Here is a 26664-nt window from a genome sequence, read left to right as displayed (position 1 = left end):
CTGATAAGCCACACCAAAGCGCCATATGCAGCCGTTCTCTGTTTTGGAGTGGCTAGGGCAGTGATTCCCAACCAGGGCTCCGTGGTACCCTGGGGTACCAGGAGCACATCCCAGGGGTACCATGGCAATGCTACCGCCTGCCCCCTCCCACCGGAATCAAATGGATTTTGAAGGGGGAGGGGTTGGAAGCCTCATGGGCTCCCTTTAAACAACATTGAAAAACAGCATTGTTTTATTTGCCTAAATTTGGTGTGGATTGGGGGGGTAGATTTAAAGGGAGCTCTCCGCCCCTCCCTTTCCCCGCCCCTCCTCCTGCTTGCCACTCCCCCCACCTACAGGCCAAAAACGGAAAAAACTCTAAAAAATTGCAAAAAAAATCAAATGAACCTCAAGGGTACCCTGAGATATGAAGAGCAAGGTCAAGGGTACCACGACATCGAAAACGTTGGGAAACACTGGGCTAGGGGTATCCTCATTTCCTTTAATATCAGTGGAAGGATTTCATTATGACACACTTCCTGTCTTCTTTTGAATTGTTATTTAAAATTAAGCAGCCAAACTTCAGATTTTTTTTTTTAAGAAAAAGGGTAGTTTATTGCACTCGTCTGAAAGCACAAAAGAAACACAAGCGTACAGAAATGAAACTAAGGATGGAAAACATTTCTGATGGTTGGATGAGACTGTACAAAATGTCCCAGGGGCTTAGAAGGACTGTCAACGCCAGTTAATATTCATCAAGAAAGCAACGTGAATTTACTGTACAGAGTTAGAACAGCGAAGCAAGCTCAAGCCACACCAAGAGGGCTCCCCACCAACGTGTAATAAAACATAAACATTTCATTTTTCAGTGCTGTAAGTGAGCATTGGGGTTCTTGACCAGGTGGCATGGAACTGTTCCAATTGCTCCAAAGTCCTTCTCTGAAGATCCATTTCCCACCGGGCTCCACAAAGTTTGAACCATTTTTGAACCGAGTAAACATCAACAACCGAGTGCCTCTTACAAACCCAGTGATGGACTAAAAAAAGAAACCTCTTGAGAGACCGACTCCTTATATAGAGAAGGAAGAGATCAAGCAAAACGTATCAGTTCTCAGCAGAAAACAAATATGACCCCCAGGTCACAGGGAGCTGCTGAAAGAGCAGATTGAGAAAGCTGAGTGCTAATGATGCAAATCCCGCTTTCAGAAGGGGGTGTGGACAGAAACAAAGGTAATTCTCGATCCTGGGAGGAGCTGTGGCTTTCTCTCTGCCTGTTTCTCTCCACAGGATGGAAACACTTATTCCTTTCATTCTGCGCTGTGGGTCAAACTAAATGGAACGAGTGAGGGAAATCTCCTGCCTTTCGCCAGCTCCAACATCTGCTCTGAAGATCAGGGTTGCAGGGGGAGGAAAAATCAAACCTTTCCTCTTGTGCTGTTTCTCCTATGTAAATCATCCCAAGTAGTAATTAATAAGGGTGGGAGCACAAAAGGTACAGAATTGGGAGCAGGATCTCATTTTTCCTTCTGCCCCCCCCCCCCCTTCGTGGAGGTTGGCTCATTTGCAGATTCAACAGCTGTTTGGACATTTTAAAAGACACATAATAATTTGGTTACGTATTTTAAAAAAAACAAAACCAAATGCTACCCTAGTCTTTCTAACTGAAAACATTTCTTTTGACCTCGAGTTTTGTTCTCAAGAAAATTAGCTTTCATAATCTATATAAGCTGCCATGATTAATAAACCAACGAGTTGTGCACGTCTGCTGTAAACATCTCAAATAATGTAAGACATTGCAAAGATTTAGCTAATGTAGCTAAAACCCATCATTGTGAAGACATTTTGTGACCTATTACCACATTCTGTGACTATGACCTGAATATATTTCTTTACGCTACTTCTTGTTTTGAATTCTTATTCTTTTACAAGGAAGGAAGTCCAAAGTCTACTCTAGTTAGAGGCACAGTTCAGTTGGGCCGAGGGATTTTCACAACCCACACAGGCCCTCTTGTTTTACAAGTCTAACCGGGAACAATTGGGCTAGTCCATTCCTGGGGGCTTGTGGAAGAAAACTCATTAGTCGAAGCTCTTAGGGAATGCTTGAAATTAAGGTTTTTAACCCACGTCGGAACAAACCAAAATTCACCAGAGTCCCGGAAGTGATCTGAAGCGCACTTCCCGAAAGATCTTCAGCTCAACGCCAAATTACATCATGACACTGAATTTTTGACCTTCTTGCCAAGAAATATAACCATTACATTTAATTACTTTTTGCAAAGAACTGGGTGAAATCTCATCTGTGCCCACCTTCTTCCACTTGGAGTACAAGAAGTCAACAGAAGTATTCTGCTGTAGGGAAATATTTAATATAACCAGGAGGCCCTCCTATTGTAATACATATGAGTGTGCATGCTACAGCAAAATAATTTTGCCATTAATGAGGTTAATTTATGTTATAGTTCAAAAGACAAGTTAACAACTTTTAAGCCACGCTGCCCATCTCGCCTGAGAGATACTGAAACAAGACAACTCACTACACAATTTTTGGACCGATCAGTTTTCTTTTCTTTTTAATACTAAAGTGCGAATATCATCAAAATGTGAGTGGCTTTAAAAGCCTGACTTTCTGGCATGTAACAGGGCTTCCAAGTGCGTTTCCTCGCTATCTTACAGTTCCACATCTTGCGACGGCCTCATATGACTTCCCACTCATCTTCGAAGTCATCAGAGTGAAACGATACAGAGGCATTGCCGTGTTTCTGCATGGTGTGCGAATGGCAGAAGGTTTTCGTGAGACGTTGAAGGAGATGTCCTGAAGCACCAATTGCCCACAGTTCATCTAGATGAGTAACTAACAAGAGGAGGGGAAAAAAACAGGTTACTAGATCCCTTTAGAATACAGACTGCTAACAAGAAGATGGGCTAAGGTGTCTACCACCTCCTCTCTCATCAAGACTAGCTGCTAGTGTACTTTCCAGCACGCATATGTAAACAAAAACAGCAAGCTGAAAGGTTAAATTGTTCCTATTCCACTCAAAGGCAGTTTGAGGTGAGATATCTAGTTGCAAATGTCACTTGGATATACATACTGGTGTTCTAGCTCTTCTGTTTCACTTGTGTTATTTAGATATTTATGACCTACTTTTCTCCCCAAAGCAGATTACAACACTGTTCTCCCCTTCTTTAACGTTCTCTCCATAACCACCAACCCATGAAGTAGGTCAGGCTAAGGGTGGGGTGTGACAGGCCCAAGATCACCCAGTAAGTTTGGCACAGAGGCGTAGCTGGGCCAGAGTGCGCCCAGTGCGCACTCTGGCTTTTTCGCCCCCCCACCCGGGGTGCCCCCCCCCACGCCGGCGGTGCCCCTCCCACTCCCATTCTCTTTAGAAAACTGAGCAGGCTGCAGAACAGGCCTTCCTGTTCTGGTGGGAACTACATTTCCCAGGAGACCCTGGGAAATGTAGTTCCCACCAGAAAAGGAAGGCCAGGTCTCCAGCCTGCTCGGTTTTCTAAAGTAGGTGTGTGTAGGGGGCGCCGCGGAGTGGGGGGGAGGCGGGGGACTCAACGTGACTCAAATCCGTGCACCCCCCACGTGACTCAAATCCGTGCGCCTGGAGCGTCGCCCCTCCCCCCCGTCCCCTGGGAGCTTCACCGCTGGTTTGGCACAATGAGGATCTGAGCCAGGGTTTTCCACCTCTCAATTTGACCCACTGGCCACGGCAGCATTTGAACCAGGTCTCACTCATCAACATGTCGACTGAGAGCTGTGGGAGCCAGTTTGCCATCCCAACCCACTTCTTGTGGGCTGATCCCAATTTTTCGGTGGAGGTCATCTCTAAGTAATGATGGGTCTTACCACTCTCTAGTAAGCTACTGGCAAGATGAAGCCGACAGGGCACGTACTGAATGCCAGATGCGCTACTCATTCAAATATCCCACCATAAATAAAGTTTGGAAATCATTTTCCTCAAGGGAGCTGCTCCTTTTGAGGAACTTCCTCATGCTTTGATGACACGACTAAAAACTGGGCTGAAGTATGATATGTTAAATGTAAAGAAAGGGGCCAGAGGCACATTTTGCAATTTTGTTGCTTGAAGTCAAACAGGTCTGGATTTGTAACTGGCCTGGGTGGGAAACCTTCTGTTTGGAGCTCCTGCAGCAAATAAGTGCAAAGAGCCAGCGTGGTGTAGCGGTTAGAGCAATGGACTAGGATCAGGGAGACCCAGGTTCAAATCTCTGCTCTGCTGTAGGTGACCTTGGGCCAATCACATGCTCTCAGTTCTAAAACCCACCTGGCCGTTGTGAAGATCAAAGTGCTTTGGATCCCCACAGGGGAGAGAGGTGGGGCGTAAAAGAAGTGAACAAACAAACAAACAGGCTAGCAAAGCGCAGGGATGAAACAGAATGTTCCCATGTTATTTTGTTTTTAATATTTATTCATCCCAGGTTCTTTCCCTTGCCAACTAGGTAAATAAACTGGAAGCTCTACCTGTATTCATTTTATCATACCCTGCTTCCAAGGAACTCAGGCAAAAAGTTACCCATTCTTCATTTTGTTCCATCCTTACAACCTCCTTACGAGGTAGGCTAGCTAGGCTGAGAAAGAGAAAGAGTCACCCCAGTGGGATTCAGGGCTGAGTAGACATTTGAACCCAGGTCACTTCAAACATATGGTGCTCATCTTATTTCCCCTTCCAGGAAATCTGTGGCTTCAAGTTCCAATTTAAGTGGGATGAAAGGCTTACAGATCTTGCCTGGCATAAGCCCCACCTGTCAAACAAGAAACGTTTCCGGGAATCTTCTTCCAGTAGTCTCCTGCAGGATTTTTATCTGTGATGCCATACCGTCGTGCCACGTCCCCATTCGGGCAGCGGGCCCAAACCGTCCTTGTACTTATTGCCAACTGACAGGCCTGAAGCCCTAAACCCGAAGACACAAGACAGAAACGCTTGTCCCAAATACTGAGAAAATAATAGACACACAGTACGCATTTCCCGTGATGTATCTGGAATTCCACACAGAAAAAAATAAAAATAAAATTCGGCTGTTGTGGGTTTTTCTGGGCTGTGTCGCTGTGGCCGGGAAAAACACAACAGCCCATTGATTCTGGTCATGAAAGCCTTTTGACAATGCAAAAAAAAATTAGAATAATTTTAACAGGACAAATTAAAACAGCAAACATGTCTGAACATTAGAGTTAAACATACTTATTACTGTCTCTATTTAGAATACGTACAGTGCAACCCTAAGCAAAGTAATGATCTTCCAAATCTATTGAAGTCAGTGGTCTTAGAAGAGTGTAGCTCTGCCTTGATAACCAGTTGTTAAAAAAGGAATGCTCAAAATGGCTTACAATACGACAGAACATAAAAATGCTTGATCTTCTTCAATTGGTAAGGTTTTATTGGCCATAGCCTTAAGCCCAACTATGCTATTTTTTTTCCATCTCCTTTCCCCCTTCTAAGACCACATGCATGATAAGTTTTAAAATTTTTATTTTATTTTGAATTATTAAAAGAGGCTGTGAAGAGTTCAGGAACATTCTGAAAGTGTCAGTTGGAGGATGTGGCTCAGAACACAGGAAGGGCAGTTAGTGAGTGAGGGTTTAACTGAAGCTGAAGCCCAGTTCGTTTTTTTCCTGAAGTTTTATTTTGTTAATTCGTTAGAGCAACTTGTAAGCTTGCCTGTTATATGTAATAAACTACAAAAAAGAAGAAGTTTCTATGAGTGTATTGAATCAATAAGCAATTCAAGTAGAAGGGGACTGTGGAGTCTTCCTTGACATGGTGGCAAGCCGGAGGGATTTTGAAACACACTTCCAGTGAGCATTTTTGTTGGCAAGTGCTAAAGAGTGTGTAAATTTGCTCTCTAGTACAAAACCACAGATTTCTGCTGAATGCGCAGATGGATCGAACCAGTAGTGAAACCTCGATCTAAAAGGTGAATGAAGTGCAGGTCACACTCGGAAGAGCCCAGAATATGCACAATTCATTTTTCTCAGTTGAGCTGCAGAATCAAGCAGCAGAGTGGTAGCTCAAGAGTTGGGAGCCACGGACAGCTGTTGGAATGGCAAGGGAGTTGAGAGACATGGATGAGAATGACCAAGAAAGGTCTGTAGTACACCCCAGAGGACTACTCCAGAGTTAATGCAACCAGACGGGATAGTATAGGATACAGATCCATTCCTCAGTAATTCAACCAGTTAATTGAGGGATGGATGAGGATGTTGCGAAACGCTTATGCACTCCATCAAGAAAACCACCATGAACTTGCTGGATGCAGGATAGACAGAGGAGTCCACTGCAGCTTGGCAGAAGAGACAGTTCCCCAGGTATCAGCAGGGTGAGTCACAGTGGAAAGTTTTTTAGCTTTGTTTGAAGCTGCCCTTGAGAGTGGAAATGAAGTCTCTGTGAAGAGAGCAAGTGAGGGCTGCTATGTAATCTTTATGCTGTTGGAGATTTAGGCTCAGTTATTCAGGGTGAATTTACACTTGGGGAAGAAGCCACCTATGCGAGAATTTTAAAGGCAGGCCTTAGCCAGGATTTTGGAAAAAAATCCGGTGATCCAGTTGAGAGAAGAACTGAGGGGAGCTTTCCCTAAGAGGAAGGAGAGCTATGTTGCTTTTATGGCCTCGATTGAAACTTATAGTTCAGTTAATGGTATAGAGCTGCAAAGCTGTTCAGTCCATAGAAGACTTTTGCAACTTGATAAAGGCAAGAGAGCAATTTTTTCATTAATATCTCAAGAAATCTCAGCCTTGTTCAAGCTTTCAAAGAGAACTTAGATTTATCTGACTTGGCTAAGTTATAGACCAGATGGGTCAGCCATAAAAGCAAAGTGGAAAGAAAACCAGCACGCTTTGTATCAGAGAGAAGAGAGGAATTCGTTTAAAACCAACCCCAGAAATATTGAAGTTTACGGGTAAAGATGGAGAAAAAAAAGTTTGCTTCCAGAGAAAGGACTTTCTTTCCAAGGCCCAGTAAACCGCTGAGATCTATACAACCAAGGAATATAATCTGCTTTTGTGTGGAGAAAGGGTCACTTCAAATCACAATGTGCAAGAAATAAGAGAGAAACAAGAGTGCTAAACATGTTGGAAATAATCGGGTTTTGGTGCAAAATGAAGATTGGGAGGAGATTAATGATTCACCAGGTAGTTCTGCTTGTTCCAGTGAAGGAGAAGAGCCGGTCAATGCAGTGATGAAGGTTGAACTCTGCTAAGTCCTGGAGAAACCCTGGCATGACAACTAAGAGATATGCTGGTGATGAGGAATTTGTTAAATCCACTGAACAAGAACCAAGAGTGAGAATGGGACAGTTACAGCTGGTTGGATGTAAATAGTGTGGACATCTGAGGAACAGAGACAGTGGGTTGAGATTCCCAGGGCTATGGAAAGTGTTACTTGGGGAAGTTGTGGTGGAAGGTTCTGTTGACACAGGGCAGATATAGGTTCTCATCAACAGAAAGTTGTTAAAGCAAATAAGTCAACAGTTGGTGGGAAGGGGATGCAGGTTACCCTATTATGAAGCGAAGTTTAACTCCTATGTACTTAGATTTAGTACTGATTCATATCCAGACTCTGTGAATTGAAAAGGACATATATGCCATTGTACATGATGTTTCTGATATGCCTTTTATAATTGGAGCAGATGTGTTGTACCACCTAGACAAACAACGCAGTAGTTACTTAGGTCAAGGCAATAAAACAAGCACTGAGAAAAGAGAGAAACAGAAGGCTCTAAAGGGGGGAATTAGAAAGATGCACATGAAAAAGCCTCAACCAGGATTCCTAAAGCTGGAAAAAAAAAACTTTAGTCAAACATAGGCAGAGCAAAAAAAGAAAAAAGTGGGGTGGAAGTGGAGTTGACAGCAAAAGCTGAGTTAACTAAGTCACAATTGGAGGGAAAGAAAGATGAGTCATTAAGCACTCCTAGTCCAGCTATGGAAGTTGAAACTTTCCATTTTGAGGATAAAGAAAATGTATGTCATGAAAGGTCTGAGCAGTTTAAAACTGAACAAAGATCATGTACTACTTTAAAAGAGTTATGTGAAAAGGCAGAGGTTGTTTTTCTGAGAAGTATATCCAAAGAAAATCTTGAGAGATTTATATGGCAATCTGGCTTATTGTATCACCAAAAATGGAGGCAGGGCTTTTCTGGAGAAGGGAAAAAAGTAACCTTACAGTTAGTAACTCCAAGAAAGTACATGGGAAGTAATTTTATAACTGGCTCATTGTGTTCCCTTGGCTGGACACCTATGAATAAGAAGGTCTATTGAAAGACTTCCTAGTCAGTTTTTTTGGCCAGGGCTGACTAAAGCGGTTAAGGCTTTTTTCAAGACATGTGATGTATGTCAACGGTTGGGCATCGCTTACCGATAGAACTAGGTGTGAGCTACTTAATCTCTACCCAGTAATTGATGAACCCTTTGCATGGGTCAGTTTGGACATTTCAGGTCCTTTTTACCTAAAAGCAGTCTCGAAAACAGTATATTAGTAGTTATAGTTGACCATGCAACCAGATTTCCTTGTGCCTTTTAGTGAGAAACATTACATCTGTGTCAGTAGCTAAGGCCTTAATGGAATTTGTGAAGTCCACATTATGGTGTGATGAAAGTACTTCAATGACTGATCAAGCCCCTAATTTGATGTCACAGGTGATGAAAATTTTTCTGTGAGTTGGTTGAGGTTCAGCATTACGTTCCCTGTGGTGGCTTAGATAACCCTCAGTCAAATGGTTTAGTGGAGAGGGCCATTCAGAAACTACGGACAATTATTGAAGTCTTATGTACTAAAGCATTCTGTAAATTCATGGGATCAAGGTACCATATTTGACGCTTGCTCTCCTCGTGATTCAGTCCAAGAAAGCCTAGGATTTAGTCCAACCCATTGCTATTGTTTGGTAGAGATATCAGAGGTCCTTGGGCTTAGGGGCTAGAGCAAATTGGGAAGGCTTTACTGACAACTCTTTAATCCCAAGGATGTAAAATGCATATTTCCTGTGAGCTGCAAAAGAACTCTGCAGGAAGTAAGGACAGCTGCAGCAGAGAATTTGAAGCAGGCTCAGCAAAGCAAAGACCTACTTTGATGTTAAGGCTAGACCACGAGCTTTGCAGTGGTACAAAGTTTTATTACTGTCAGTGGATAAGCCTGTTGTTGGATGTGGCTTGAAGGGACTCATGTGATAATACAGGCTTCTACCCAATGACAATTATGTAATTCAAGAAGATGATGGGCAGAGAACTGGTGCATTTAACAGGTTGAAACCGTATTGTGAGAGATCTTGTAAATGACTCTTTCCAGTACAAGTTGACACTAACGCGAGATGAGTTTGTGGAATGGAATTTTGAGGAGTGTTCTGATGTGAGTAAAGTTCTAATTTCGTAGATGGCTTTATCAGAAGGGCAATGTAAGCAAGTTAGACATTTGTTAAAAGGACTTTGAATTGTTGTTTACTGAACAGCCCGGCTTGGATTCAATCTGATTTCACCACATTGACACTGGAAGTGTCGCACCTATTAAAACCACACCCATACCCTATTAACAATCGTGATGAAAGAAGCGCTGTGGAGAAGGAGGTTAAAACAAATGTTGAAGTGGGATATTATTGAGCCTAGTAACAGTGCATGGGGAGCACCCATAGTTCTAGTGAACAGGTGCTAAGTACCCGAGGGAGGACCCTCCTGAATCTCAGACTGTGTGTAGACTTTAGAAAGGTTAATCTAATGACAACTCTTGATCCTTATCCCACACCTCGCTTGGGAGGAATTCAGGAAAGATTAATAGTGCTAAGTTTATAAGCACCTTGGACTGTTCAAAGGGGTATTGGCAAATTCCCCCCCTAACTAAAGATGCCTCTGAGAAAACAGCCTTTGTAGCGCGTGGCTTCGGGGCATTTTCAATTCTAAGAGAATGCCTTTTGGGTTAAACGGAGCTGCCCAAAACCTTCCGTAGAGGTTGATTGATAAGGTTCTTACTGGGTTAGATTATGCCTTTGGTTATCAGGGATGATATAGCCATCATGGCGTTCGATTCCTGGGAGACCCATTTGAAACATACATAATGCAATCGGTTTCCGGCAGAAGGTTCAGGAAGCTGGGTTAATCCTTTTGAGACCTGGATAAGTGTCAATTTGGATGGAAGGAGGTGATATACCTTGGTCACTGTGTCGGGCAACGGGTCAAATTAAGCTCTCTTGAAGCCAAGGTTGCCAGTATTAAGAATTGGCTTATTCCAACCACAAAAAAAGCGATATTCAGTCCTTTTTAGGATTAGTTGGGCTCTTATAGAAAGTTCATATACCCTCAACTAAGTGAACTAGGCTTACACCATAATATCAGATCTCTATGTGTGCTTTGTGCTCCATTTAAAGTTGTTTGAGCGATAGATGTCAAAACTGCTTTTTTGATCGGGTAAAAAGGGCTGCTGTAAATGCTCCAGCATATTAGTTGCTCCTGGGATTTTAACAAAACCATTTGAAGTGTATATACTGATGCTTCGAACGAAGGTTTAGGTGCTACATTAGTTCATAGAAAGGCTTAAGACCAATTGATGCATCCAATAGTTTTCCTTAGTAGAAAAAACTGTTACCTAGAGAATGTGCATACTCAACGATCGGTAGAAGGAATGCCTCGCCATTTTGTGGGCAATCAAAAAAAATTACATCCTTTACCTAATAGGGTCTAAGTTTATTGTAAGATCTTGACCATAATCCTTTGGCCTTTTTTTTTGGAGCAAGATGAAAACAGCAATGCTCTCAGATGCTCTTTGAGATGGTCCTAGCCCTACAAGATTAAGTGAATTTGGAGGTTCGACATATAAAGGGTAAGGACAATATTATTGCTGATGCACTAAGTCGTCAGGGTAATGGTTAATTATATATAATTGCCTGTATGATATGATTGGATCTAACTGAAATTTTGAGACATTTAGCCCCTAAATTTCAGCTGAAAAGGGGCATGTGAAGAGTTCAGGAACATTCTGAAAGTGTCAGTTGGAGGATGTGGCTCAGAACACAGGAAGGGCAGTTAGTGAGTGAGGGTTTAACTGAAGCTGAAGCCCAGTTCGTTTTTTTCCTGAAGTTTTATTTTGTTAATTCGTTAGAGCAACTTGTAAGCTTGCCTGTTATATGTAATAAACTACAAAAAAGAAGAAGTTTCTATGAGTGTATTGAATCAATAAGCAATTCAAGTAGAAGGGGACTGTGGAGTCTTCCTTGACAGAGGCCAAGGACAGTAATATTCAGTTCCTTATCCCACAGAAGAAAAGAGCAACTCTGATCGTTGCTCATAAACTCATCCTTCTCTAACAGGGTTTCTATCTATCTTCACTAAACAAAGGGCATAAAATGCTTTACAAAAACCACTAAAATCAATTATCAATTGTTAGCAAACCAGGTGCTCGGGAGCAGCAGCAGCAGGCCATTGCTTTCACATCCTGCATATGAGCTCCCAAAGGCACCTGGTAGGCCACTGCGTGCAGGACTAGGTGGACTCTGGTCTGATCCAGCAGGCTCGTTCTTATGTTCTTATAAATCAAATCAGCAAGATAAAACAGCTGCAGAAAAACCACTGGGTCAATATCAGCAAGAACATTCAAATAGCATGGGGATCAAATCATACTATGCAATTATCAAAACATGGTTTCACTGGGCACCAAAAACATTAAAATTGGCTCCAGTGCCTGATACAGAGAAGGCCAGACTCTGGCTGTCAAGCACTTTGCTCCAGAAGGTGGTCAAAGAGATGGCATTGTTAACTGGCAAGCGAGTTTGCCCAGAACCAGCTAAGCTCTTCAGTAATCCTGATACTAGGTCTTTTGAAGCTTGAGAGGTAAGAACCAACACTTGGAAACACACGGTTAAACTTATCTAGAAATAAACCCCACTGAATAAAGTGGAATTTGTTTCTAAGTAATTGCACATAGGGGCAAAAAATCCAAACTTCACATACACGCTACAGGGGTCAGTGCTATTAGTCACAGACTAGGAAAGGGTTTTGGGCGTCTGAGTTGGTAGTTCCTTGGGAATGTCAACTCAATGCATGGCAGCTGTGAAAAAGGCAAACTCTATGCTGGGGATAATTAGGAAAGGAATTGAGAATAAAACTGCAAAGATTGTCATGCCCTTATATTGACCGCACTTGGAGTACTGTGTTCAGTTCTGGTCGCCACATCTCAAAAAGGATATTGAAGAGATAGAAAAAGTGCAGAGAAGGGCAACGAGGATGATTGAGGGACTGGAGCACCCTCCTTATGAGGAGAGGCTGCAGCGTTTGGGACTCTTTAGTTTGGAGAGGAGACGTCTGAGGGGGGAGATGATTGAAGTCTATAAAATTATGCATGGGGTAGAAAATGTTGACAGAGAGAAATTTTTCTCTCTTTCTCACAATACTAGAACCAGGGGGCATACATTGAAAATGCTGGGGGGAAGAATTAGGACTAATAAAAGGAAACACTTCTTCACGCAACGTGTGATTGGTGTTTAGAATATGATGCCACAGGATGTAGTGATGGCCACTAACCTGGATAGCTTTAAAAGGGGCTTGGACAGATTTCTGGAGGAGAAGTCGATTTATGGCTACCAATCTTGATCCTCCTTGATCTGAGATTGCAAATGCCTTAACAGACCAGGTGATCGGGAGCAACAGCCACAGAAGGTCATTGCTGTCACATCCTGCATGTGAGCTCCCAAAGGCACCTGGTGGGCCACTGCGAGTAGCAGAGAGCTGGACTAAATAGACTCTGGTCTGATCCAGCTGGCTTGTTCTTATGTTCTTAATTACGTTAGCATCATATTCTTTGAAAGCTTTTCTGTGTGTCACTGAGATGCTTCAAGTGCACTGTGAACGCACTGTGAACGCACTGTGTGTTCTTTATACTCTGTGTGTTCTTTATACTCTGCTAGGATTCTCACAGTCTTCCTTGGTAAGAAAGAAGCACTTTCACTATTTTAAACAATCAACTTTTAGAAAAATCTTGAAATCAGAGTGCAGGCAAAGGATGTGGGGAGGCAGGAAACCACTAATAAATGGGTGAGCAGCAACTCTTCTCATGACCTGGCCAAGGGGTAACCCAGATAACACGGGAACGGGTGGGGAGGGGGATGGGAATAGAACTGATTGGGGAAAGAGATGAACTATCCTATTTCTTCCATTACTTCTCCAAGGTCTTCCAGTGATGGCGAACCTTTGGCACTCCAGATGTTATGGACTACAATTCCCATCAGCCCCTACAATTAGCCATGTTGGCAGGGGCTGATGGGAATTGTAGTCCATAACATCTGGAGTGCCAAAGGTTCGCCACCACGGTCTTAGGCCGTCCCCACACACAGGAGAAAGACACGCATTCAAGTAGTGGCAAAGAAGTCACCAATTACTACAGATGAAGCACAGATGCCATCTCAACAGTAACCAAGAACACCAATGAAGCATCCTTACCTGGAACGTGCTCCCAATCAGTTCCCACAGGCATCTCCTCAGTAATCCCAGCGCGGACGTGAACGTTCCATTTGCTGTCGATCGCCCACAGGCTCTGGTCGTTGGGACTCGAGAAAATGCTGATTAAGTTGACTCCGACTGGCTAGAAGTGTTAAACACAACAAGGTGAATCTCAGGCTCCCTTTCCACAGGCCCCACGGGGCCTTCGGTCAACAGAAACATCACTGACAAAAGAAACTACAGGGGTGATTTTCACCATTTCCTCCTCCATTCCGTGCAGCATTTTACTCACGAGGGTCCCCCAATCTGCTAGCATTGTCTCGTTTACTCATAGAGGGCTTCTGCAAGAAGACAGAAAAGATCTGCCACACACCAGTGCTTCCTGCTGGCACTACGTAGAGCACATCCCAGTATTTTCGTTTGATTCGAGTCCAGTAGCACCTTTGAGACCAACAAGAGTTTTGGGAAGTAAACTTTTGAGAGTCAAAGCTCTCTTCAGCAGATATTCACAGAGTCGACGCTTGAGTTTAAACCCCCTGAACTTGGTGGCCTCTAAGGTGCTACTGAATAGGGGCTGCCAATCTTTAGGTAGTAACTGTAGATCTCCTGGTCTCCAGGTAACAAATGTCAGTTCCCCTGGAGAAAATGGATGCTTTGGAAGGTGCTTTGGAAGGTAGACTGTGTCGAAGATGCTTTGGAAGGTAGACTGTGTCGGCATTAGATCCCACTGAGGTCCCTCCCTCCCTCCCCAGCCCCGCCCTCTTCAGGCTCCACGTTCAAAATATCCACCCATTTCCCAACCCGGAGCTCGCAACCCTATGAATCTAGCTGTTCTACAGCAGTTCAACAAGGTTACGCTCTGAACTAACACAACCAAACATGTAGCCCCAATGACATTTTCTCCCAAACCACTTTGTAATCAGAATATCAGTGCCAGGTGACAACGCCAGGAGAAGGCCTAGGCCAGGGGTCTGCAACCTGCGGTTCTCCAGATGTTCATGGACTACAAATCCCATCAGCCCCTGCCAGCATGGCCAATGAACATCTGGAGAGCCGCAGGCTGCAGACCCCTGGCCTAGGCCCTCTTGTTGGTCCTCCCTGGTAACCAGTTGTTGGCCACTGTGAGAGACAGGCTGCCTGACCAATGATCTGACTCAGAACGAGGCGGCTTCATGCATTCATGGACAATAAGAGTTTGCCTCAGCACTATTAATTTCCACAGGGCGTCTGCCGTACTGGCAGCAGAACGCAGATCCTTCTGGACTCTGCTGTTGGGCAAGACAGCAGAACTTCCCGAACCAAGTTAAGCTCGACAGGCACGTTTTGCTCTTTTGTCCGGTGGCAGGGAATGATTGGGACAAGAGGCATCTATTTACAGGTGCAGAGCCAGCGTGGTGCAGTGGTTAAGAGCAGGTGGATTCTAATCTGGAGAACTGGGTTTGACTGGCCACTGTGAGAGACAAGACACCTGACCAAACCTGAGTGGCAGAGGTTTAGCTGGTGAACCAGATGTGTTTCCGCACTCCTGCATTCCTGCTGGGTGACCTTGGCCTAGTCACAGTTTGTTCAGAACTCTCTCAGCCCCACCTACCTCACAAGGTGTCTGTTGTGGGGAGAGGAAGGGAAAGGAGCTTGTAGGTCACCTTGAGTCTCCTTACAGGAGAGAAAGGTGGGGTATAAATCAGCAGTGGCGTAGGAGGTTAAGAGCTCATGTATCTAATCTGGAGGAACCGGGTTTGATTCCCAGCTCTGCCGCTTGAGCTGTGGAGGCTTATCTGGGGAATTCAGATTAGCCTGTACACTCCCACACATGCCAGCTGGGTGACCTTGGGCTAGTCACAGCTTCTCGGAGCTCTCTCAGCCCCACCTACCTCACAGGGTGTTTGTTGTGAGGGGGGAAGGGCAAGGAGATTGTCAGCCCCTTTGAGTCTCCTGCAGGAGAGAAAGGGGAGATATAAATCTAAACTCTTCTTCTTCTTTTAGCAAGTGGTGTTAATGCAGTCTAAAATCTGGATGACCATACCATGTGTGTATTGGGGTGAGGGTGGGGGAGCAGCTCCACAGAGGACAGCAAGTCCTTTTCAGTCCTCCTCTGAACCAATAATTGGGTCTTTTATCAAGGACTGTCTCTTTCCTTTTTCTGAAGGAGGCTCACCTATGGCACTGAGATGCAGAGGAGCAAACCTTGCATGAAATAGGGAAAGAACGTCTTGGCCAAAAGGTACTGATTTTCCCTAAAAGGCTTACACCTAAATGGAACCTTTTGTGCACCAAGTTCAGCCGCTACGTATGACCACCAAGACCGCTTGCTTTAAAGATGGTGGGGGTACTACAGTTAAAGAAATAATATTTCTCCACACAAGGACACAAGATAGCTGTTTTTTTTTCCTGCCTGTTTGCCAATATCTTATGTGGAAACACATAACCTCTTATCAGGTTTTAGCAGACTTGCATGTTTGCGTGACAGAGAACAAGTATCTCTCGGCACACGGGCACTTCAGGGGGACTCATTCTTGTAGGAACAGACCAGGTTTTCCCCCCCCCACATTTCCCTCTTCCTTTTGGGTCATTGTGTGCTTACTTTGAACTGTGAAATCTCCTTGACCCTCACAATTGAAAGGGCTGCCTTTGAAGAGACAGATTAAAATGGTGGTGAAAAAGGACTTTTGGCTACCCAGAGTCTAAGGAGACAGATGTCAAATGTTCAGTATCAAAGGCTTAGCTCAGGGGTGTGCAACTCTGGCGCTTCAGATGTTCATGGACTTCAATTCCCCTCAGCCCCTGCTGGCATGGCCAATTGGCCAACATCTGAAGCACCAGAGTTGGACACCCCTGGCTTAGCTTGTTACCTCAGCTATGTTACCCCCTTGCTCATGAAGGCCTTTAACCAGGAGTTGCTGCTTTGAAGGCAGCTGCCAAAAGGGGCAGCACCCCTTTGAATGGGGTGGGGTGAAGCCCAGAAATGGGAATACCATTTATTTAACTTGCAATTCTTGGACTCTAGAAGACCCCAAAAGAACACAGCATCCCTCACAAGCAACCAGTGAAGCTGCGTGACATGGCCATGGTTTTATTATGAGTGTACACCAGGGTTTCATTAGCGAAATCTCAGTTTCTATTCCAAATGAAAATCGGTTTCTCCATCTGTTTTAAAAGAAAGCAAATAATATTTTTTTGCTATCGAGTCACAGCTGATGCGTGGCGACCTTCAGGGGGTTTTCAAGACAGGAGACTAACAGAGGTAGTTTGCCACAGCTTTCCTCTGCATGACAGCCTTGGGCTTCCATGGTCATCTCCTCCTTGAACAGTGACCGGGACCAACCCTGCTTAGCTTCTGAAATCTGACAAGATCAAGTTAGCCTAGGCCAGACCTGGGCATTATATGGCCCGCGGGCCACATCCGGCCCGCCGGATGACCCTGACTGGCCCCCCTGCTGTGCTGGGGAGCGAGGCGTCTTTGAAAGCCCCGCAGAAGCTGGTTGCCTTCTGCCGGCTTCTGTGGGGCTTTCCAAAGCGCCTCGCCCCCCTGCCTTTTGGCCCGGCCCTCCACAATATTTTCTGTTTCTTATGTGGCCCCATGGAAAAAATAATTGCCCACCCCTGGCCTAGGCTATCCCCAGGCAATGATATACATACTTTTATTACATTATATTGGGTCATATAATTTCAAGGAATTTCAATTTACATTACGTCAAGGTCTAAGTCTTAAGAGGAGGGAGCTAGCTTGATTACATCCATGTGTAGCAGATTGGGGGCTACTCTACTATTGCTGCCAGTGATCCAATTTCTCTGCCAATAAAAAAAGAGCAGGAGTAGCTTGGATTTATTCCCCCCCCCCCATTCTCTCCTGTAAGGAGATTCAAAGGGGCTTACAAATTCCTTTCCCTTCCTCCCCCACAACACTTTTAGAGGTAGGTGAAGCTGAGAAAGTCCCGAAGAACTGTGACTACCCCAAGGTCACCCAGCAGGCTTCATATAGAGGAAAGGGCAAAAACAAATCTGGCTCACCAGATAAGACTCTGCCTCTCATGAGGTGGTGTGGGGAATCAAAGCTGGTTCTCCAGATTAGAGTCCACTTGCTCTTATCCACCACACCACGCTGGCTCTCACTATAAGAAATATTTTTTGTGTGTTTACAATTATACTTGCTGAGGGAGATGACAGGTGGTTTTAAGTCAAACTGAGACCAAGAAAACTGACTCCTTAATGTTGATGTCAGTCAATTTTAATGTTGTCAGAGGATGCAATAATTGGTTCATTTTAAGAACGTCAGCAAGATGATTTTTCCCATCACAATGATATATTTTCCAATGATCCTTTTAATCACAACGATGGCTACTTGCTCCAATTAATGGCCAAGGGCCAAAGGATGGTTTTTAATGGAACGGAAAGCAATCTCAACAGCACGCCATTCCATCCTTCTGTGTGTATGTGACAGTTTCTCTCTCCTGCTGCAGTTCCCTATTTAATCAGTGACTGATCAGAAAACGCTCATTTCTCAATATAGCTTAGCTTTCACTTTCTTTACAAGCCTGAGGGTTTTTTCATTGTGACAGGATAGTTCCAATTACTCAAGGATCCAAGTGGAATAACAGCCTCTAGTTTAGAATGGCTCAGTGGCCCGAGGATCCCCTTCTTAAAAGACATGACATATCATCTCTGCAAAGTGGTTTCGTCAGACACTTCGCTGGTATCTTGAGGAATCTAAAACCAATTCCCATCTGCTCTAATCTGTCTAAGTGAATTAGGCATCTTAATGGCAGCTGGTTAATGACGGAAGATTGCTAGGCTATTAAGAAATAAAACAGGCAGCTCAGAATGAGGGAATTTCCTGTGATTTTGCACAAATCTTGCAATTTGGGAATTGAAAAAAAAGACTCTATAAACTGAGCTGCAGAAAACTGAGCTGCAGCAAAATAAATTGAGCTACAGCAAAGTCAGGCTATGCAGTTACACAAATCGTTTTCTTCAAATGGAGATTAACTGTGTAAATGCCTAGGGCCTAGGCCAGTGATGGCGAACCTTTTCGAGACCAAACTGCAACCCAAAACCCACCTATTTATCGCAAAGTGCCAATATGGCAATTTATCCTGAATACTATGGCTTTAGTTTAGAAAAAACGGTTGGCTCTGAGGCATGCGTTACTCGGGAGTAAGCTTGGTGGTAGTCGGTGACTTTGCTTTGAAGCAACCGAGCAACTCTTTCAACAGGTACACGACCCTAGGAGGGTTTACTCAGAAGCAAGCCCCATTGCCAGCAACTGAGTTTACTCCCAGGTAAAGGATCATGCTTTAGTTCTTCACAGGAAAATCAGTGGGGTTTAACAATGCTTAACAGGGCTACCTACACTGCTTCCCCAAAACTAGGTCTTAGGTTTAATGCTAATAATCGAGCCTAGCGGCCCAGGCAGCCTAGATGTATGTGTGTGTGTGTGGGGGGGGGGGGGACTCTGTTTGCGTGTGCCCACAGAAAGGGCTTTGAGTGCCACCTCTGGCACCCGTGCCATAGGTTTGCCACCACTGGCATAGGCGCTGCTTTTATGCTGCCAAAGGGGTAGGGGTGCTATCAGGGAAATGTGGCTGGCAGATCTAGGGATGGTTTCCACTGCCACTGCTTGTCCCCCAGTCCTGTACTTCATGTACTTAAAATTCTCTCTTCCATGATTCGTCACGTTCAAAATGGCTACCAGTTAAACAACAGTACAATAAAGGCAGCCCACCACCCCAACACAAGAAAACAGTCACAGGTCTTCGGTCTCCAACATCAGGCACTTTCAGGTGGACACATTTAGATAGATTATGGCAGCGCTGTACAAGAGTTATCTTCATCCCACACAGTAACATTTGAAATCTGGAAGCATCCAGAGGTAAGTGTGAGTCTCATGGAATTTTGGTGCAAAAAAACAAATACCAAAAATGTACCGAGCAAAGTGGCTTTAAAAATTCCACAGAGAGCCTTAAAATGAAGTCAAAGTTATTAGCAACTTACAGTGACAGCATAACAATAGGAAGTTGACTAGTTGTAGGATGCCACATGTCTCTAGCACTCCTACTAACGTGTTAACAAAGTTAGAATACTTTCTGTTTACTAAGTGGATTAAAAAAGCTGGTACAAGCGGATGATCCACACAGATAAGTTAGCCACTGGAGAGACTATTTGTGTCAATGCTGCATGATGAGGCAGCAAAATGAATGCTGCGATGGAAATGTCACTTGAGGAGAGACACTTTGTACAGCACCCAAACAGTGAACTCCATCTGGCAATCTCATTTTACAAGCGCCGTCCCTGAACTTCAAAACAAGCACTCTGAAGAGAAGTTAGCTGGGTGAGATTGAACACGTGATCAACCAGACACTTGTGGGCCCTCTGGAAGACCTGCTCCTCCACAGCTCTCTCTTCTGGTGCAGGGAGGTTCTTCTCTATTCTTCCACAAATGTTTAAAACACCCCCTATTGACTATTTGCAAAAGGAGCACTTTTCTTGACCAAAAGGCACTCTGTTCATGGCACTCCATATTTCAGTGATCACAGAGGCAGAGGAGGAGGAGGAAGAGAGAGTGGATTTACACCCTACCCTTCTCTCCTGTGAGGAGACTCAAGGTGGCTTACAAGCTCCTTTCCATTCCCCTCCCCAAAACAGACACCTTGTGAGGTAGGTGGGGCTGAGAGAGTTCAGAGAGAACTATGACTAGCCCAAAGTCGCCCAGCAGGAATGCAGGAGTGTGGAAACACATCTGGTTCACCAGATAAGCCTCTGCCACTCAGGTGGAGGAGTTGGGAATCAAACTTGGTTCTCCAGATTAGAATCCACCTACTCTTAACCACTACTCCATGCTGCTCTTAACCATTACACTAGATGTGGAAGCCTTTGATGAAGATATAAAGCTAAGCAGATCAGGGCGTAACAAACAGCTGCATGAGAAGCTACTCGAGTATCCCCAGATATGATGCTCTGAGATGTTTTGCAGAAAAGCAGAATATACACGCAACACATTTTCTATTATAACTGACAAAAGCTGGAAAAATCTTTATAAAGACAACTTGGCCTTGGTAGAAGGGCTCAGAAAACTGAACTTTTAGACTCTTACAACCTTATGTTCCCATAGCTCGATTAGTTGATTTTATCACGGGTTCTTCAACTGTTCTTCCAGAGAGGTTGAGTTAAGTGGGATAAAATAGTGGGGTGGGGGGATCAACAGCCCCACGTGGGGTTGCCAACCTTCCAGGTGGTGGCTGGAGATTTCCCAGGAGTACAACTCATCTCCAGGTGACAAATTTCAGCTCACCTGGAGAAAATAGCTGCTTTAAAAGGTGGACCCTGTGGCATGAAACCCCATTGAGGCTCCTCCCCTCAACAAACACTGACTTCCTCAGGCTTCGCCCCTAAACTCTCCCAGTATTTCCCAACCTAGATCTGGCAGCCCTAAGGGAGGGTAGGCTGAAAGAAAGCAAAAAGATCAAAATCACAAAGTCCGTCTTGTGTCCAACAGGGGAGCTGAGTTGGGGCGTTCCAGGAAGAAGTCACATGAACACATGAAGCTCCCTTGCACTGAATCAGACCTTTGGTTCATCAAAGCCAACACTGTCTCCTCAAGCTGGCGGTGGCTTTCCAGGGTCTTGGGCAGAGGTATTTCATATCATAAGAACATAAGAACTAGCCTGCTGGATATCTAGTCCAGCACTCTGCTACTCGCAGCGGCCCACCAGGTGCCTTTGGGAGCTCACCTGCAGGATGTGAAAGCAATGGCCTTCTGCTGCTGCTGCTCCTGAGCACCTGGTCTGCTAAGGCATTTGCAATTTCAGATCAAGGAGGATCAAGATTGGTAGCCATAGATCGACTTCTCCTCCAGAAATCTGTCCAAGACCCTTTTAAAGCTATCCAGGTTAGTGGCCATCACCACCTCCTGTGGCAGCAGATTCCAAACACCAATCACACATTGCGTGAAGAAGTGTTTCCTTTTATTCGTCCTAATTCTTCCCCCCAGCATTTTCAATGAATGCCCCCTGGTTCTAGTATTGTGAGACAGAGAGAAAAATTTCTCTCTGTCAACATTTTCTACCCCATACATAATTTTATAAACTTCAATCATATCCCCCCTCATCTATTGCCAGACTTCAATCATATCCCCCCTCATATCACCTATTGCCAGATGTTTTAAATGGAGATGCCAAGGATTGAACCCAGAACCTTCAATAAGCTGTAGTGGGTATGTGTGTGTGGGGGGGCACAGGGGGGGAAGGGGGAGAGGTATGGTATGGAGGGGGGAAGGGGGCAGAGTATGGAGGGGGGAAGGGGCAGAAATCCTGTCACGGCCTCCCTAGCCTGAGGGGAGAGGGGAGGGAGAGAGCTCAGCATCTGGTCTAGCCCATCCACCCTGGGGGGAGTGTTAGGGTGGGGCCGTCATCTGATTATGGCCCGCCCACATGGGGGGAGAGGTAGGGACGGGTGTTAGGGAGGGGGGAGGGAACATCTCCAACCCGATATGCAAGCAGGGGTTACAACACAAAAGCTCGCATTTTCACACCATTTGCTTGGATTCCTGTTCTGGTAGGGAGTGGAAAGGTTGACACAACAGTGGTATGTTTCCTCATCACCATGACAGGAAAAAATCCCAGCTGCAAGAGGGGACAACAAGTAAGTCTTTTTAGGGATGCATTAGGTCAGCCTGCCGGTTCCGTTTTTAGTGACGCAACTCAATAAATTTAGTTTCAAACCATTAAGGCCCGTTTATTCACAGGAGTTTTAAAATTCCTTGCAAGCAGCTAAAGATCACAAATTCCTGAGCGATATGATCTGTTCTCTTTTTGGCTTCACTTACGTGAGTAAGCAAAAACCTCTTCCTGACACCAGCACATATACCCAAATGTATGAAGCTGCTGAATACAGTCCCATCCGCCCCTTCTTCCTAAACGTACGTGTCTGTCTGTCTGTCTGTCTGTCTGTCTGTCTGTCTGTCTGTCAAAGCTAGAGTTGCCCCCAAATTAGCCAGAATTAAGGGGGCAAACATCAGAAAGAAGAATCTGAGGGTACTTTTAAAGAGAACAAGAAGAGCAAGCATGAGATGGATTGACTCTACAAAGGATGCCATGACCCTGCTTCCACATGAGGTGTATGGAATATGGAATATGCTGCCACAGGAGGTGGTGATGGCCACTAACCTGGATAGCTTTAAAAGGGGCTTGGGCAGATTTATGGAGGAGAAGTCGATCTATGGCTACAAATAGGGTTTTCAAGGCAAGAGGCATTGGGAGGTGGTTTGCCACCGCCTGCCCCCACGTTGTGCCTGTGGTATTCCTTGGGGGTTTCCCGCCCAAATACTTACCAGAGGCTGAGGCGGAAGGTCACCCAGCATGTTTCCTGGGCAGAATGGGAATTTGAAACTGGGCCCTACTAGTTTGGCACCTTCACCCCCACACCCCACTGGCTTTACGCTTACAACTATGTAAAGGGCTGACTGGACTTTCAACCTCTATCACCAAAACGTTTAATATCTTCATGGAGCAACCTAACAAGTCCCTGAAAAAAGAAGTCGCAGAATGTTTTTATGCATATATTAGACAGATAGTAATACTGCTGAGAGAGAACTGAATTTTCTGAACGAGTCAGCACAGGAAGGAAGAAAATCCCTGTGAGAATATCTTTATGAGCTTGATAAGCCTGTACGCTAGGGGATGCTCATTAGAGGCAAGATAAAAGAATCGGCAGTAATTATCAAGCCCCCTAATTAACAATAAACCAGGAAATATACTTAATAGCCTCAACTACAAAACAGTTGAAGATAATGCTCCCTTCTGCTATAGTGGCAACAAATCACGCGAACTTCCCAAGCAAAGGACATTCACAATTAATTCTATTCAATTCAAAGAACAGGCATGAGTAAATTGTTTCAAATTGCACAGTTGAGTATTTTGTTAGGAGCATTTCTAAGAAGCGTTTTGTAAGAAGCATTTTCAAACGTGAAAAACCGCACGAAATCTGTTTTACACGGTAAAGTACAGAATATCGTGCTGAATGAATGTAAAGACCGGGTTTACGTTTTAGATTCTGAAAAGGCCAGGGCCCAAGAGACATTTGAATAAATACATGAGCAATCTTCAACAGAAGAGTAGCACCCATGAAGACGAGAGGAGAGCTTAGCTGTGTCTTTGAGAAGCGCGGAACAAGTTATGATCTGACAAGCGGCCATTCAATTCTTGAATAGCTCCCTGGTCAGCGTCGTGCCGACCGTTGGCAAACAGACAAATGGGACAGAAAACAGGTGATCCGCGCAACAGGAAGCAAGAGCTGGCTAGCAAGCTGAAGAATGAAATATGCTTGTTTCCCTGTTATTCTAATGTGTGAACAGTCAGTAGCTGGCTTCTAAACAATGCAGAACACAACTGAGGCGCAGATTTAGCAGCAGATACACCGTACAATGCTAAGAATACTTTCCTGTGTGCAAGCCCCACTGAACAGCCCAGAGGGGTTTCTGAGTAGAACGTGCTAAATGATGATGAAATCCAAGCCTAGGTTATCTAATTTTAAACTGCTGCCTTTTCCACATGCACAGATGACCACGAACCTGTGTCTTGGAAACATTTCCTGAGAAATCATTATTCCCACTTGTCGTTTTGGTTTTTTCCCCCTTGTCTCTTCAGTTGCATTAATTCCACACGCTACTGCTGAAACATATTATTCCTGATGGTGGAGGGATGTCGTCCGTTGATGCAAAAGAACAACCCTCCCCCTTTTTTTCCTTTTGCGCAGGTGCTCTAGTATTGCTGCACAATTACATTTTGAAGTGGCCGTTCAAAAAGCCTCCACTTCTACTACTGAGATCCACCAACCCAAAATGGAAACCAAAACAACTCCTGCAGCAGCCACCATTACCTGAAGGGACAGAAACATTTACACCGCCCCTCCAAAAAAAGAACCAGATTTTGGGCCAAATTTGATCTGCAATAGTATATGTTTGTTACTGAAAGCAGTCCCTGATTACATGCGGCGATTGCTCCTAGTATTCTTTCCAATCGCCCCAGCTTCAATATCACTCACTGACCTGTGTTACTTCATTAGCTCAATATGAAATTGACAAAGTTTATCTAATTGGCCAGGCTAGTTTGTATATTTCTGCCTGGATCATTAAGATTGCAAGTTAGTATGTGAAATTGTCAAAGCTGACCCAAACAACCAAGCAAGTTAGTATCTCTGCCTCAGTGTTACATTGCTAGTTTGATATGACAAAGAGATAAAATAAAAAAATCCTTTTGAAAACAGAGGAGGAGGGTAAGAAGAAAATGGTTGAAGGGGGTGTTGGGGAACTATACGGGGCAAGGCTAAGGGCCAGGTGCTTGGTGGGGCAAAGAAATAAAGATAGTTTCAAAATGATCAAACACTCAAGGGAATCCAGCTCAGAAACAGATTGGGAAAAAAATAGTTGTAAAAGTGCTTGGGAAGACAAGGGAGGAAAAATAAAGATGTTCCCAAAACCAGGGGGGGAAAACTTGCAGAATTAAAAGAAAAAAATGTAGTATTTGGCAGCAAGATATGTTGTGACCAACTTATACGGAAAGGACCTGTGGGTTTTACGATCCCTGTCAATGCAGACAAGAAGCAGTGTTACCTCAGAATGGTGAGGCCCAAATGCAAGAGGCCCAAGTGGAGAAGAGAACAGAATAGCTCACAGGCAACCTATATGACCAAGATAACAGAAATTATTCAATCTGACTTGACTGTTCTGCCCCACTAGCTGTAGAGAACAGTTTCATGCCTCAAGGAATCAAAAGAGAGAGCTTTGCTTTTCCTTTTTCTTATTTTCTCTGCTGCTACAAATACAAAATACTGTGTCATCTTAATGGGGAACAGCCCCACAAACTGCTATTCTGTACCCTGTAACGCTGACTCCATGTTTTTGTGCTAACACCTGAGGACCGAAAGCTTGATTTGAACTGACCTTGTGTTTTGGGTTTTTTTGGCAAAGATAGGGCAAATTCTCCTTTGCAACAACCTGTACTGGATTCCTCTCAGATACTATTACATAACAGAGATTATTTTCTCCGCTCTCTGAATTCTGTGGTCTTTGAGAATAGCTTGTATTGTTGGAGGTTGGCAAGAGAATGAGAAAGAAAGAAAGAAAGAAAGAAAGAAAGAAAGAAAGAAAGAAAGAAAGAAAGAAAGAAAGAAAGAAAGAAGGAAGGAAAGAAGGAAAGAAAGAAGGAAAGGAAGGAAAGGAAGGAAAGGAAGGAAGGAAGGAAAGAAGGAAGGAAAGAAGGAAAGAAGGAAAGAAGGAAAGAAGGAAAGAAGGAAAGAAGGAAAGAAGGAAAGAGAGAAGGAAGGAAACAAGGAAAGAAGGAAAGAAGGAAAGAAGGAAGGAAGGAAAGAAGGAAAGAAGGAAAGAAAGAAGGAGAACGGGGAAGAAAGAGCCAGGAGAACACAATTTTTCCAGCTTGAAGTTTTGGATGCCTAACAAGGAAGGGAAAGCCAGCTAGTTGATTTGGGGAAGGAGATAATTAAAGGTAGCAATGACAGTAATGATAAAAACTCTCCTATTATTTATTCACAATCATGCACGTAATGTGGTTTTATTTCCCAGGTCTTCATAGCATGAAATAAGCTCCTTTCTGAGAGAATTTGGAAGGAGAGGCTTAAATTCCCCTTACCCCTGGAGAGCCATCCATGTATTCACTGATCTCTGGAAGCAAAATGTTCACACACTCTCCTCTTCCTACCACATTTACTTAAAAGAAAGACGGCCTTGAATGTAACATGCCCCCTTAACGAAATTATACACGTGCACACAAATTATTACTGAACTGTAACTAGTATGCGAATGTAAGAACATCCCCCTCCTTATTTCAAAATGGCACAGCGGTAGAAAAAGCCTAGTCTTGCATTTTGTCAGGATGCCATTGTTGGGAGAGGGGAGTTACTGGGGATTGCTTTCGCTTTTTGCAGGTGCAGCTTTATTTACCTGTTCTGGCCTTGAAGGTCTGCGGCTGGGATGGGCCTCCAGGCTGGACTCTTCTGACTGTCTTGTGTCACATGTGGGAGTGCGGATCTGCTACAAAAGATTATCAACTGCTTGGTGCCTTTTTTGCCAGAACTGTCTTCCTACGTTCCTTTCATGCGTGTTGAGTCCTTTATTGTTCACCCTTTATACATATGATTGTACTCCTGTCTATCATAGTAACACCATTATCAAATTTGCCGATGACACAACGGTGGTGGGCTCATCTCTGGAGGGGATGAGTCTGCCTATCGGAGTGAGGTGG

At 44.3% G+C, this 26664-nt stretch overlaps 1 protein-coding gene across 1 annotated transcript in view; it reads right to left on the bottom strand.

The window, feature by feature from the left end:
* Positions 1-566: 566 nt before the first annotated feature.
* Positions 567-26664, bottom strand: part of TECPR2 (tectonin beta-propeller repeat containing 2) — a 78266-nt gene continuing 52168 nt past the window's right edge. The window contains 3 exon segments of the mRNA XM_048484637.1: positions 567-2830; positions 4750-4899; positions 13415-13556. Coding sequence (XP_048340594.1) covers positions 2673-2830; positions 4750-4899; positions 13415-13556 — 450 coding nt within the window. The 3' untranslated portion in view covers positions 567-2672.

Source organism: Sphaerodactylus townsendi, linkage group LG02 (genome assembly GCF_021028975.2).
Source record: "Sphaerodactylus townsendi isolate TG3544 linkage group LG02, MPM_Stown_v2.3, whole genome shotgun sequence".
Classification (NCBI taxonomy): Eukaryota; Metazoa; Chordata; class Lepidosauria; order Squamata; family Sphaerodactylidae; genus Sphaerodactylus; species Sphaerodactylus townsendi.
The sequence above is the reverse complement of the archived record's forward strand: the minus strand, read 5'-3'. Positions and strand labels throughout refer to the sequence as shown.